At 61.2% G+C, this 13,635-nt stretch overlaps 1 protein-coding gene across 1 annotated transcript; it reads left to right on the plus strand.

Annotated features, from left to right (window-relative positions):
- Positions 1-7,284: 7,284 nt before the first annotated feature.
- On the plus strand, positions 7,285-13,462 carry CFAP73 (cilia and flagella associated protein 73). Its single transcript, XM_051826589.2, has 8 exons — positions 7,285-7,404; positions 9,498-9,612; positions 10,306-10,410; positions 10,605-10,805; positions 11,207-11,428; positions 11,580-11,738; positions 12,895-12,982; positions 13,294-13,462. The coding sequence occupies exons 2-8, from the start codon at positions 9,511-9,513 to the stop codon at positions 13,311-13,313; spliced, it is 897 nt and encodes a 298-aa protein (XP_051682549.2). The 5' UTR covers positions 7,285-7,404; positions 9,498-9,510; the 3' UTR covers positions 13,314-13,462.
- The last annotated feature ends 173 nt before the right edge of the window (positions 13,463-13,635 follow it).

Consider the following 13,635-nt stretch of genomic DNA (forward strand, 5'->3'; position numbering starts at 1 on the left):
CCTGTCCGGGGTGGGGGGGCAGTTCCCGCGGCCGGCGGCAGGGGGCGCTGGAGAGCGAGCGTAGCACCTGCCCGGGGGTCCCCTCGGAGTCCAGGGCGGGGCCTGGAACATTCCCTTCCCAATGAAACCCAGAGCGTGACAGCTCCGGCGTCACGGGCCGGCGCTGCGGGGGCGGCTGCCGCGGCGAGGGGGAGGGGCGGCCCGGCGGTGATGCAAGTGTTGTGCCGCGCTTGGGCGCGTGCTGTGTGCGGCGCGCGGGTGGCTCACGTCGGGGCTGACGGTAGCTGTCCTGGGCAGCGTTGCGCTGGGACCCCGTTTCATGGACTAAGGGCCTGAGGTCGCGAGGGGTTGAGGAAGTGGACAGAGGCCTCGCGGTCACTAACGGGTGAATCCTGGCCCTGCCGCTCGGTAGCCGTGCGGCCCTGGGCAAGTCGCCCGGTCTCCCTGTGCCTTGCCTTGCTGTCTGTCCCAGGCGGGGCACCGGGTGTCTGGCTCACAGGAGGTTGAAAGAATTAAATGAGATAAGGCTGATAAAGGCCCCAGAAAACAGGTTCCACATCAGCTTCCAGAAAGGGTTCGATGGTGATGTTAACTCTGTTGTCCTTCAAGGCGCAACCCAAATGCCCCCTCCCCGGGGCAGCCTTCCAGGAGCCCTTGCTTCCCGGGCAGATAGCTTTTCCTCTGCTCCCACAGCTCCGGGTGTGTATACGTCAAGGTGTTAAATGAGATAATAGGACCAGAAGGGCCCGTACCAGGGCGGAGACTCAACCCACTTGCTTCTCCCTGAGTTCGTTGTTGACCTGGATAAGAGCTCTTGGCAGGGCTGGCGCCGATCCTGACTCATGCTGGTCAGCTCAGGGCTGGGCACCAGTGGGCAGGCTTCCGGCGCCCCGACCGGAGGTACAGGGGCACCCTGCCCAGCCACAGGCTCAGCCGTGCTCTGCTTCTCCATCTCCCTCCCTGAATCCCCACCCAGCACCCCCTCCAGGCTGCCTCGTGAGTCCTCTGACCCCTGGATGTGGCCTCAGTTACTCCACCTGAGAAAGGGGCCTAACAATGGTCCCAGGAGCTTAGAAGTATTGCAACATCACCGGTGGAGCGTGAGGAGCGACCCAGGGCTGGATTCACAGTGACTTCCCCAAAGGAGTCCCTCCGTTCCTCCCGGAAGTAAGGGGCAAATGGCTGTTGCGGCAGCTCAGACAGGTGTCTTGAACCATCTTCCCCCCCAACCCGGGGGTGGGAGGTTCTGGTTGAGCCTCGTCCTCCTGGGAGCCTGCAGGGGCCTCAGGGGGGGCCCGAGGGTCCTGGTCCCAGGGCCACGTGGGATGTCAGCCACGCTGCCCCCCAGCCACCTCAGCCCCTCTGCCAGAGGGAAGCAGGAAGTCACATTCCCCGGGGAATTCACAAGGCCATGGCATGTGCCAGCCGGGCCTCCAGGGAGCCAGCCCTGTCACCTGTCCAACATCCGCGTCAGAGTCAGCGATCCACCTGCAGCCTTGGCCGCGCTCCCCAGACTCCACAGGGCGCAGCCACTTCCTGTTGTTCTGAGAAGCTTTGGCTTGAAGCGGGCAGGGGTCAGAGCTCTCCTGGGGCCCCAGGGGGAGAGGGGCCCCAGAGAGGCCGTGTGACCTCCTGGGAGCCACAGGCTAGGCGAGGTGGGGGATGGGCAGGCTCTCCACCCCCAGGGCTGTGATAAGAATTCACCATGAGGAGGGCATGAGGCCCCTGCACATAGTAGGTGCTCTCCCTCCCGGTGAGCTCCTTAAAAGCAAGCCCAGGATCATCTTCGTGCCAACTCCCTTCAAAGCTAGCACCCATGGTGCTCTATGAGGGCTTGCATACAACAGGTGCTCTATAATGGCTTAAGCAGGAGGAACTCCTGGGCTCAGGGTTTAAGAGCAGCTTTTTGCATCAAGCTGACTGCACCTGTCGCCTACGCTTGGAAGCAGGTGCTTCGGCCCGTGCGTTGCTGGCTGGTGCCTCCATTTCCTAGCCGGGAGTAATGATGGCACTCGCCTCGGAGGGTTGGTGCTCGCTGAGGGTTACGGCCATCGGGAGGTGTCCCGGGTGCACCCCGCTGCCCGACACCCAGCACTACTTGGTGACAGCCCTGAGGCCCCATGGCCAAGCCCAGCCCGCAATTCCAGGGGTGGGTGGAGGGCTACAGCTCAGCCACCAGTGTGGGTCCGGGATGCCGAGCTGGGGGAAAGAGGGGATTTTCCTCTCGAGTGAGCAATCTGAGCCCCAGATCAGGGCTCCCATGGCCTGTGGGCCTCCTGGTGGTGAGAGGCGTGGCCTGGGCCCTGGGCCAATCACAGACGCTGCTACAATCACACATTGCTACAATGTTTCCTTTTGTTTTGTGGCACAGCTGCCACCAGCTCTCCCTGGGCTCTGTCCAGGTGCTGCTCCTGAATCCAGTGCTCCTATGTGGTTTCCCAAATTCTCCCACCCCCACACTGCCTTGGGGCCCCTTCCTTCTTCAGTTTTTGTACACCCCCTTTTCCACCCAGTGACTATTAAAGAACTCCCCAAATGAATAAAGATGACAAAGGAGGTTGGAGTGGAATGAACTACACACATCAAGGCAATAGCAATTGAGTGGAATACTATGCACTTGTTAAAAAGGCTGTTCTCAAAGAATACTTAGTGACAGGAAAATACTAAAAAACATAAGGGGTGGGGGAGAGAGTATATGCAGTCATATATACAATTTGATCTTGATGCCATAGAATATGTGTATATAACAGTAATTATTTATTTATTTATTTATTTTTAAAAATATTTCATTTATTTATTTGAGAGGTAGAGTTACAGGCAGTGAGAGGGAGAGACAGAGAGAAAGGTCTTCCTTCCGTTGGTAAATTCCCCAAATGGCCGCAATAGCCAGAGCTACGCTGATCCAAAACCAGGAGCCTGGAGCCTCTTCCGGGTCTCCCACGCGGGTGCAGGGTCCCAAGGACTTGGGCCATCTTCTATTGCTATCCCAGGCCATAGCAGAGAACTGGATCTGAAGAGGGGCAGCTGGGACTAGAACCGGTGCCCATATGGGACGCCCGGCACTGCAGGTGGAGGATCAACCTGCTGTGCCATGGAGCCGGCCCCAGTAATTATTATTTAACAAATGCATGTTGAGCACCCACTATGCCCTGGGCAGTGGGAGCGCAGGGAGGTAGAAGACAGCCCAGTCCAGCTGTCCAGGAGCCACACACACACACACACACACACGCACACAGCCTTGGTCTCTTCTTCCCGGGTTCCGCACTGATTTACACGCTCGTCTTAGCTCCTAAATGTCAGAGATAATGTCTGGTTCACGCCACACCTCCCACACCGGCCACATTGCCTGCACCGCCCGCACCGCCCACACCGCCCGCACCGCCGGCACTGCCATCCCCAGGTTCCGGAGAGCCTCGCGCCCAAGGCCTGCCGTCCGGCTGCTCCCCTGGCACCCTCGTCCTGTTATTCTCTCCTCATGGTGCGCGGTGCTGAGCACAGCGCCTTCATCACTGCCCAGCCTCCCGCCTCGGTTTCCCCTCCGATCCTCGCTGGGTCCTCCTGAGGAAAAGAGCAGGGCAAGGTCGGCCAGGGCGCCGGCCCAGGGGACGGCCAGCAGCAGGTTCTTTGTCCCAGGAGCACAAAGCCGCCGTTGTATGGTGGCGCGAATCTGGGCAGCGAGCCACGGGGGACAGGCGGCGGCCATGGGAGGAGTGGGCAGGGTTTCCAGCGCCCCCTCCTGCGGGCTGGCTGCCCAGGAGCCCTCCTCCCTGGGCCTGAAGCATCAGTGGGCGCTGCTTCCCAGCCCCACTCCCCAAAGCGCCCCCCCAGGCCCCACCCTAGAATGGAGGAGTGTGGGGGGGAGCCGCGGCCAGGGGGCGGGGCCGAGGGCAAGGCCCAGGAGCCTGGCCCTGATGTCACTCAGTGGCCCTGCCCATCCCGCGGGAGGTGGGGAGCAGACAGGGGAGAGGCTGAGCTCCTGGGAGGCTGGGCCCTCGCCCCACAGCAGCCTGGCACGGGAGCCCCATCCGGACTTGGGGAGGGAGGGCACCCATTTAACAGAAGGGAATGCTGAGGCTGGCCGCAGCACTGAAGCCATAGCTTTAGCCTTCTGAAGATGAGGTGTTGGTGGCCTTTCTCCTGCCCCTTAGGTCGTGAGCTGTCCGGGACAGACAAGGGTGAGTTATCTCTGTATAAACAAACAGTAGTCCTGGAGGAATCACTTAATTCCCTCGGGCCTCGGTTTTCTGCCTGCCGCTCACAGCCCTGAGCTGGCCCCTCTTGGCCTTTCCAGCCCTGACCCACCCTGCCCAGCGTCCTTGAGTTCTGCGCACTTTCTGAGCTCTGTTCTCCCCTGGGAGGAGCCACCCCACTCCTGCCCCAGGGCCTTTGCACGTGCTAGTCCTGCCACACGGATCGCTCTTCCCTCCTCATCCTTCGGGTCTGGGCTCACACTTGGCTCCCTCGGGAAGGCCGCCCCTGCCCCAGCCTTCACCACAGTGTAATGACTTCAGAGAGTGGTCTGATCCCTCTGACCCTGTGGATGGCCCGTGAACCCCTGGAGCGGCTGGGGTGGGTGGAGCCAGGGAGGGACCAGGCCGCGTAACTGATGGCAGCAATGGGCAGCCGCTAAGAGCCAAGAATAATCTTTCTAAAGATTTTGTTTATTTATTTGAAGGGCAGAGTTGCAGAGAGAGAAGCAGAAACAGAGACAAAGAGAGAGAGAGGTCTTCCATTGGCTGGCTCACTCTGCAAATGGCCACAACAGCCAGGGCTGGCCCAGGCTGAAGCCAGGAGCCTGGAGCTTCATCTGGGTCTCCCTCGTGGGCGGCAGGGGCTTAAGTGCCTGGACCATCTTCCACTGCCTCCACAGGCGCATTTACAGTGAGCTGGATCAGAAGTGGAGCAGGGGAGACTCAAACCAGCACTGCTACATGGGATGCTGGCCCTGCAGGCAGCAGCGTAACCCGCTGTCCCGGGACCCCGCCCCCGTCTTAGCCTGCATGTTCATCACTAGGCCGAATGCCTGCCCCAGCATGGACGCTTTGAAAAGCAGACGCCAGCTGCTGGCAAGCACACAGACAGTCAGGCTGGCGGGGCTGCCAAAACACCCCAGCCCCCATGGAGAGCAGTGTGCAGGTTTTTTGTGCTGTGAGACATGTATTCAGCACGCGACCCAGCAGGCCCACGCCAGCATGCTCTCCCAGGGGACACGGAAACAAGTGCACGCCCAAACCTGCACCCCAAGAGCACCTGCAGATCTGGGGTCAACCCAACCATCCTTCATGGGGGGAGCGAGTGCACAGCCTACGGGTCCATCAGGTCAGTATCACTCAGCAACCAGAGAGTCGGAACCACTGAGCCCCCCATCGACATGAGCAACCCCGAGGGCCAGCGCTCAGTGGGAGAAGGCAGGTGCAGGGGCCAGGGGCTGTGAAGAGCACGCGGCTGATGACAAGGGGCCCGGGGACTTCTTGGGGCAATGGAGGTGTTCTGTATGTGTTGTGGTTGTGGTGTCAACTTCCTGCATTTGCCAACACCCACAGAACTGTATATGAAAACAGTGATTTTTCTCTATGTAAATGATGTACCAATTAAAAGTTTTTTAATGTATTTATTTGAAAGGCAGAGAGACAGTAAGAGAGAGATATCAAATTTCTATCCAGGGTTAGCACTGTGGCATAGCGAGTAAATCTGCCACCTGCAGCACCGGCATCCCATATGGACACCGGTTCTAGTCCCAGCTGCTCCACTTCCTGTCCAGCTCTCTGCTATGGCCTGGGAAAGCAGTAGAAGATGGCCCAAGTGCTTGGACCCTGCACTCACATGGGAGACCCAGAAGAAGTTCCTGGCTCCTGGATTCGGATCAGCACAGCTCCGGCCATTGCGGCCATCTGGGGAGTGAACCAGCAGATCGAAGACCTTTCTCTCTCTCTCTCTCTCTCTCTCTCTCTCTGCCTCTGCCTCTCTGTAACTCTGACTTTCAAGTAAATAATAAATTTAAAAAAAAAATTCTACCCACTGGTTCACTCCCCAGATGCCTGCAGTAACCAGGGCTGGGCTGCTTCCGAAGCCGGGAGACCAGAACTCTATCCGGGTCTCCCACGTGGTTGCAGGGACCCAAGCACTTGGGCCATCATCCTCTGCCCCCCGGGCACATAGGCAGGAAGCTGGACAGGAAGCCAAGAAGCGGAGACTTGAACCTGGCACTCGTGACTGGGATGTGGGCATCCCAAGGAGGGGTTTAATTTGCTGTACCACAACATCCACCCGAATTTTTGGAACCCAGAGAACAAGGAGCCCGCATACCACCATATGCTAACTTCCCATCGATGTAGCGAAAGACAGCATATGCAATTCAATGCAAAATGCACAGGATGAAATGTGCGTGGTTTTAGTTCCATGTTTAGTAGTGTACTCTAACCAAAGCCCTAGGTGCTGCTTCGAGAGTGGTAGGCGTAGCAAGTTACCCTAGATTTCCTTAATGGCTTTGCTCTACAGCAAGAAAAGACATTTCTCTGGATGAAAAAATAAACTCTTTAAAATGGAAAATGAAACGATCAGAAGCCAAGATAACAAGAGGCTGGTATTTGTTATTTGCCATGGGGACCTGTGGGTGTTTTTCCTATGGAGCTGGGAACACTTCCCCAGTCCTGCCCCCTGCGGGCTTAAATGAGATATTGCATGCATACGTGGCTCGCTTAGCCCAACACACAATTACTCAGGCTGTCTCAGCGGCTCTCCTACCTCCCTCAGCCCAGCCCAGCTCCTAGGTCCCTCCCAAGCTGCTCTGTGCTGGCTGGTACTTCTCTGTCTCCCTTGCTAGGCTGTGAGCTCCGTGACACGTGGCTGGGAGCGGAGCCTCAGAGGGCAGCAGCAGAGCACGCCCCCAGCACCTTTCCCTGGAGTGTAGGACGCCATCCCAAGCCCAGCAGACAGTGGGTGCCTACTGTGTATTCCTTTGAGTGGTCAGCTGGGCAGATACCCCCGTTAGCGAGCCCTGATGCCGCTCAGCCGGGAAGAAGCGTGGCCAGCCAGGAGGCGCCAAGAGACGCAGATTTGTGGCTGAGGGGCCCGCGTCCTGTATTGCACCCTAATTTAAGGTGGGGCGTCAAGGGCTTTCCTGGGAGGGGCAGAACGGCTCCCCCTGCCCCACAAGCCTGCAGCAGCTCCTCCCTACTCCCCAGGCTGCAACCAAGCGACGGAATGTTGTGTCGGTGGTTGCCAGGGCAACCAGAGCCTGTTGCTGGCTGCCCTGGGGATCAGGGAGCTGGCTGTCTCCTCGTCAGCGGCCCCGGGCCCCGGGGTTGGTGGAAAGAAAGCCGGGATACCTGCTGGGGAGCTGCTCGTGCCACCCCCCCCCCCGCCAGGGGAGGGATATTTCCAGCTGACTTTGCAGGAGAAACTGTGAGTGAGTGAGTGAGTGAGTGAGTGGTGTCCAGGGCTGGAGATGGGGCTGGGGCTTCTCTCCCCTTCTCTCCCACCCCCTGGGAACTGGCGTCTTCAGGCACAGGCAGTTCTTTGTGGGTGATTACTGCCCCCATTTTGCAGAGGAAGAAACTGAGGCTCAGAGGGAAACTGCAGCTTCCCCAAGGCCTCGGTTAGGGCAGAGCTGGGCCGGGAGCCGGGATCTAACCTGCTCTTGGCCGCCCCCTCCCCAGCTGACATCCAGGTTAAATCCTTGGAACCAAGGTGGAAAGGATTCACACGGGCACCGCCCCAACACGCAGATACACAGACATGACACACATAGATACAGACGCACACAGACACGGACACACATAGATAGACACACATAGACACACACAGACACGGACACACATAGATGGACACACACAGACACACACAGACACGGACACACACAGATAGACACACATAGACACACACAGACACGGACACACATAGATGGACACACACAGACACACACAGACACGGACACACACAGATAGACACACATAGACACACACAGACACGACACACATAGATAGACACACACAGACACGACACACATAGATACAGACGCACACAGACACACACAGACACGGACACACACAGATAGACACACATCGACACACACAGACACGACACACATAGATACAGATGCACACAGACACGGACACACATAGATAGACACACATAGACAAACAGACACGGACACACATGGATACAGACACACACAGACATGGACACACATAGATACAAACACACACAGACATGGACACACATGGATACAGACACACACAGACACGGACACACACAGATAGACACACATAGACACACACAGACACGACATACATAGACACACAGACACACACAGACACGGACACACATAGATACAGCCGTACACAGACATGGACACATATAGATACAGACGCACATAGACACACACAGACACGGACACACACAGATAGACACACATAGACACACACAGACACAGACACACATAGATACAGATGCACACAGACAAGGACACACACAGATAGACACACACAGACACGACACACATAGATACAGACACACACAGACATGGACACACACAGACACACATAGACACACACAGAGATGGACACACATAGATAGACACACACAGACACACATGGATACAGACACACATAAACACACACAGACACGGACACACATAGATACAGACGCACATAGACAAACAGAGACATGGACACACATAGATAGACACACACAGACATGGATACACATGGATACAGACACACACAGACACAGACACACATAGACACACACACACACACACACACACACGGCCTGCCCCTGGGGAGGAGAGCAGGCAGGATGTGTGTCCTGCTGTGAGCTCAGCACTGCGAGGTGCAGCGGGCCTCAACCTCAGTCTCGGCAGCTGTGAAATGGGTGCACAGTCCCTGGGGAGAGAGTCCTTACTCGGTCCCTTCTGCTCCTCTCCTCCCCTGAGAGCTCGGAGCGCCACCTCCTGGCCACTCCCGCAGAGGCATCGGGGTCACCTTGGGCTCCTTCCTCCCAGCGGCTGGGGGCCCCTGCTCCTCCCAACCCCCCCTCGCATGGTTGCTGCCTCCCTCAGAGTCAAGGTCAAAGCCCCCCATTGCCATCACTCTCACCCCCCACCCGTTGCTCCAGCTGCACTCCCTCCTGGCCGCTGCTTCCCTCCAGGTCCCAGCTGGCTCTGCGGCTGAGATTCTGGTCCCTGGAGTGATCGTCTGGGCGGCTCCCTCTTCCCGTCCAGGTCCCGTTCCCGTGTCACCTCCACATCGAGGCATTCCTGCGGTCCAAGCAGTCTTCCATCACGGTGCCAATCAAATCCAAGCATTATTTATTGGCCTGATTTTCTGAGGCTCCCAGCAGAACACCGGCTCCTGGGGGTCCTCATCAGTCTTCTGCACAGAGCCGCGGCTCAGCACACTTTGTTGACGGAAGGAAGAATTCCCAAGCCAGTAGCTGCCTCCTGGGGGCCCTCCAGGTGGTACTGACTCCCTCGTTCCCACCCCCCCCCCCCGCAGCCCCTCCAGGAAGATGCTGGAGCCCAGCGTGCATCGTTTCCCGCCAGCACTGCGACTCCTGGAGAAGAGGCGGGAGCTTGCGGACGCGGACCGGAGCCTGCAGGACCACAGGGAGGTGAGCCTCAAGCAGAGGTGGTGAGCAGTGGGGTGGGGCATGCTGTCCCGGGGTCTGAGACAAGCCATGGCACCCCGCGGAGCCCCGAGTCCCCCAGCTGTCAGATGGGGTCAGCAGCCGGTGCCAAGACATTTGTATGCACTACGCAATAAATGAAGGTGCGGGCAGCACATTGGGGCCTGGGGTGCCCTCGGGGGTTCACAGTCCAGAGAGGAAAACAGGTGTCCAGGTGGTGACCGCTGTGTGAGGAGCACTGGGCAGCCCCCTGGGAGCCCAGAGTGAGTGAGCCCCTACTTCCACACAGGGATGGACAGTCAAGGAGGGCTTCCTAGAGGAAGTGTCGGGAATTGCTGAAAAGGGCAAATTGGCCTTCCCAGCAAAGGGGGACAGGGTGAGAAGTGGGAAACAGGCAGAGGGAAGATCGTGCGCAAAGACCGCAGGGCAGGTGTCGAGTGGCTGGGAGAGAGAGCCAGGATGCACCGGAAGACGAGGCCAGCAGACAGGAACACGGACGTCTGTGGGCTACGGGAAGGCACGCGAGTGACCGGGGATGGTGGGAGCCACAGTGGACTGGAGTGGGAAGCGGCTCGGGGACCAGGAACCGTACTTTGGAGGGGCTGAGCGTGGTGGCTACGGGGAGAAAGCACTTGACGCCCTAAATGCACACAGCGCGCCCACGCCCCTCTCCTGCAGGAGTTCCAGACCAGGATGGCGGCCCTGGAGCAGCGCCGCGAACAGCTGGAGCAGAGGGAGCAGGCGCTGAAGGCGTCCTTGGTGCGCTCCGACCAGTTCCTGCAGGCAGGTGCGGCCGGGAAGGCCGGCCCTGGGAGCGGAATCCCCGGAGCACTGCCGGAGCAAGGCCCTGAGCGTCTGGCCGACCGCGGCCCGCGGACCACCAGGGCTCGGCCTGGCAAAGCCGCGGAAGTTTGCAGGCAGCCAGCGCTGCCAGCTCCGGCGGCCTGAGTTCGCTTCCTCCCCACCCCACTGCCCAGGAGGCCGAGGCCCGGCGCCGTCGCGCGCTGCAGAGGGCGGCGCAGGAGCGGCTCCAGGCGGGCCGCCGGGAGGCGGAGGCGCTGCGGCTGCGGGCCCAGCTGGAGGAGCTGCGTGGGGAGCGGGAGCGGCTGCAGCGCCGGCTGCAGCGCCTGGAGCCCTGCGCGCACCTGCTGGGGAAGGTGTTGGAGCATCTGCCGGAGGTGAGCGCCGGGCGGCAGTCAGGAGCGCCGACTGGATGCCAAGAACCACCACTTGGCACGTTCTGTTCTGTTTTGAACCCTCCCCCACAGCCCCACGGAATGGGCGCTCATGTTGACCCATTTTACCGGTGGAGAAATCGAGGGGTTTCAGAAAGGTGCGGTTAGGCGAGCGGGGGCGGAAGCAGACATCCGTTGGAGGCGTCGGTGAGCCGGTGCTCACCGGGGTAGTGGGCTTGGGAAGGCTTCCCCGCGAGCTGGGGGAGGGTGGGAGTAGGGCTTCAGTGGGCGCCGGGTGGCGCGCCCATGTTGCAGTTGGGCGCACGGAGGCGGCGCTGGGTGGGACGCCGGCCGGCCGGGGGCTGGGGCGGGGACTGCAGGATGGTCCCGGGCGCCCTCCGCAGTTCCAGGAGGTTCCCGAGCTGGTGGCGCGCTGGGACGGCCTGGCCGACTCGCAGGCGGCGCTGCGGCTCGCGGAGCGGGAGCGGCTGGCCGAGCTGGAGGCCGCCCGGGCGCGGCTGCAGCGGCTGCGGGACGCCTGGCAGGACGAGCTGCTGCGGCTGGGCCAGCGGCGGGCGCAGCTGCGGGAGCAGCTGGAGGCGGCGCGGGAGCGCACGCTGCAGTGGGTACGGCGGGGGCTGGGGACCGAGGCGTCAGAGAGCGCTTCGCTGGGGTGGCGGCATCAGCTGGCGCGCGGTCCACCCGTCTGCACCCTGGGTCCCGCTCGCCGGGAGTCCGTTCTTATCTTAGTTGGGAGCCGGGTTGGGGGTTCCCCAGGAATCCAAGTGGGTCCGGATCCAGAACACGGCAGCCGAGAAGACCCTGCTCCTGGGCCGCGCCAGGATGGCGGCGCTGGACCTGTTCCAGCGTGTGTGCCAGCACCAGAGGCGGCCGCCCGCCCTGGACATTGAGGACACCGAGGGGCAGCTGGAGCAGGTGAGGCCCCTTCCACGTCACCCGCAGCCCTGGGACACAGATGGCGCCTCCTCTGGGCCACTCTGGGCCCGCAGTGCTCAGAGCCCTTGCTCCAGAGCCCAGGGTTTGTGGTCTGTTCATGGCTCCCAGAAAGCCGCACCCCGCCTCGGGTCTCGCGCCCAGGATGGCACCAGCACTGCCTGTTCGGGCCCAGCCCCTCCCCTCTCCTCGGATCAGACAGTGCCAGCGAGTGGTGGCGCCCGAGGCTGGGGCTCCCTGCCATTGCCGCCGACACCCTGCTCCCCTGAGGGGTGGGAGGTGCAGTTGTGCGTGGCCCTTCTTCCTGTACCAGACGGTGCCACCAAGTGTCACCACAGGCCTGGGTGCTATCGTCCTGAAGGCTGTGGGACACGTGGCACGGGCTGGTGCCGGAGGGAGGGGCTTCCAGACTCCAGACACGGGCGCTGTTTCTAGAAGCAGGGCCCCTTAGAGATGTGAAGGGAAAAGGGAGGAGGCACCCACCTCCCCCACCCAGCCCCCTTCCCGTCCTGCACTAACTGCCAGAGTCCCCATCACCCGAACCCGCCTTTGAGCCGCTCCCTGGGTTGGTCGTGTTCCTCGACGCCACTGCCTGCCCAGGTGTGGCCCGGGTACCCCATGGGGCACAAGCCGACCCCAGGACAGGCGCAGGCTGCATGTAGTAGGCAAGGCAGTCCCCCGCCATTCAACCCTCTGCCCACACCAAGGAGAAAGGCGTGGCGAGAGGGGCTCCGCCTCGAGCCCCGCCCCCAACACTCCCTGGCCCCCTGCGGGCCACAGGCCTGGCCTGGCCACTGAACTTGATCCACTGCTGCTGGAGCTACGGGTGCACTCACCCCTGCGGCTCGGCAGCGGGCCGTGGGCGCTCAAGTTCACGTCAGCCAGTGGGTTCACCAAAGCAGGGCAGCCAGGGAGAGGGGTCACAGACTGAGCGACAGGCCCCACCCCCTAACTGGCGTGACACAGGGAGGGTGCCCAGAGGTGTGGCCTGCATCTGCCTGCAGCCACCTCAGGGAGCTGGTGTGGTCTGGCGTGGTCGCTGTGCCTTTGACGGGGTCTTCGACCCTGACCCTGCTGTGCCACCTCCCGGGGACTGGGGGCCAGGGGCTGAGTGTGACTCAGCCGTGCCGGTCCCCAGGTGAAACTGTTCATCTTAGGCCTCACAGCCACGCTGGCCAGCCTGGCACACACGGAGCCGCGGCCCCTGCCTGCTGGCCCTCACGCAGGTGAGCGGAGCCCGCATTTCCCAGGGCGCCAGGGCAAAGCGGCTCCTCTGGGGTCCCTGGAGCCTCATCAGAGATGGGGTGGGGCTGGCATGGGGGGCACTGCAGGCCGGAGCATGGAGAGGCGAGGGGCTAGCGTGGGGCGCTTGAGTGCTGGTGGCGGGGGCCAGGCCTTCCCTCCCGGGGTGGGCGGGGGCCGGCATCACTCAGCACCTGGGTGCGTGTGGCTGGCGGTATGGGTCACTATGCCCACACCCCACACTGACGTGCCCGGGTTCCGCCTGCGCCCCTGACCCAGCCTCCCGCTGACGCAGACCCTGGGAGGCAGAGCTGAGGGCTCCGGGGATCGCCTCCTGCAGCCAAGCTGGGGGCCTGCATGGTCCCAGCTCTGCTCTGGCCCCAGCTGGAGCCGCCGCAGGCTCGGGGGCAGTGGATCAGAGGACGGGACCTCCTGCCTCGCAAACAGACAGCAGCAACCGAGACTTGCAGGGGGCTGTAAGGGCGCCAGCACACGGCCAGCTCGTGATGAGTGCTGGGAAATAAAGCAGAATGAACAGGACCAGAGACGCCTGTGCTGCTGGGGACCCAGCCGGGGACGGCCGCCCTTGACCATCTTGGAAGCCACCAGGGCGGGGGCGACAGGCAGGCCCTGGAGC

The sequence above is a fragment of the Oryctolagus cuniculus genome, chromosome 21, assembly GCF_964237555.1.
Source record: "Oryctolagus cuniculus chromosome 21, mOryCun1.1, whole genome shotgun sequence".
In the NCBI taxonomy this organism is placed as follows: Eukaryota; Metazoa; Chordata; class Mammalia; order Lagomorpha; family Leporidae; genus Oryctolagus; species Oryctolagus cuniculus.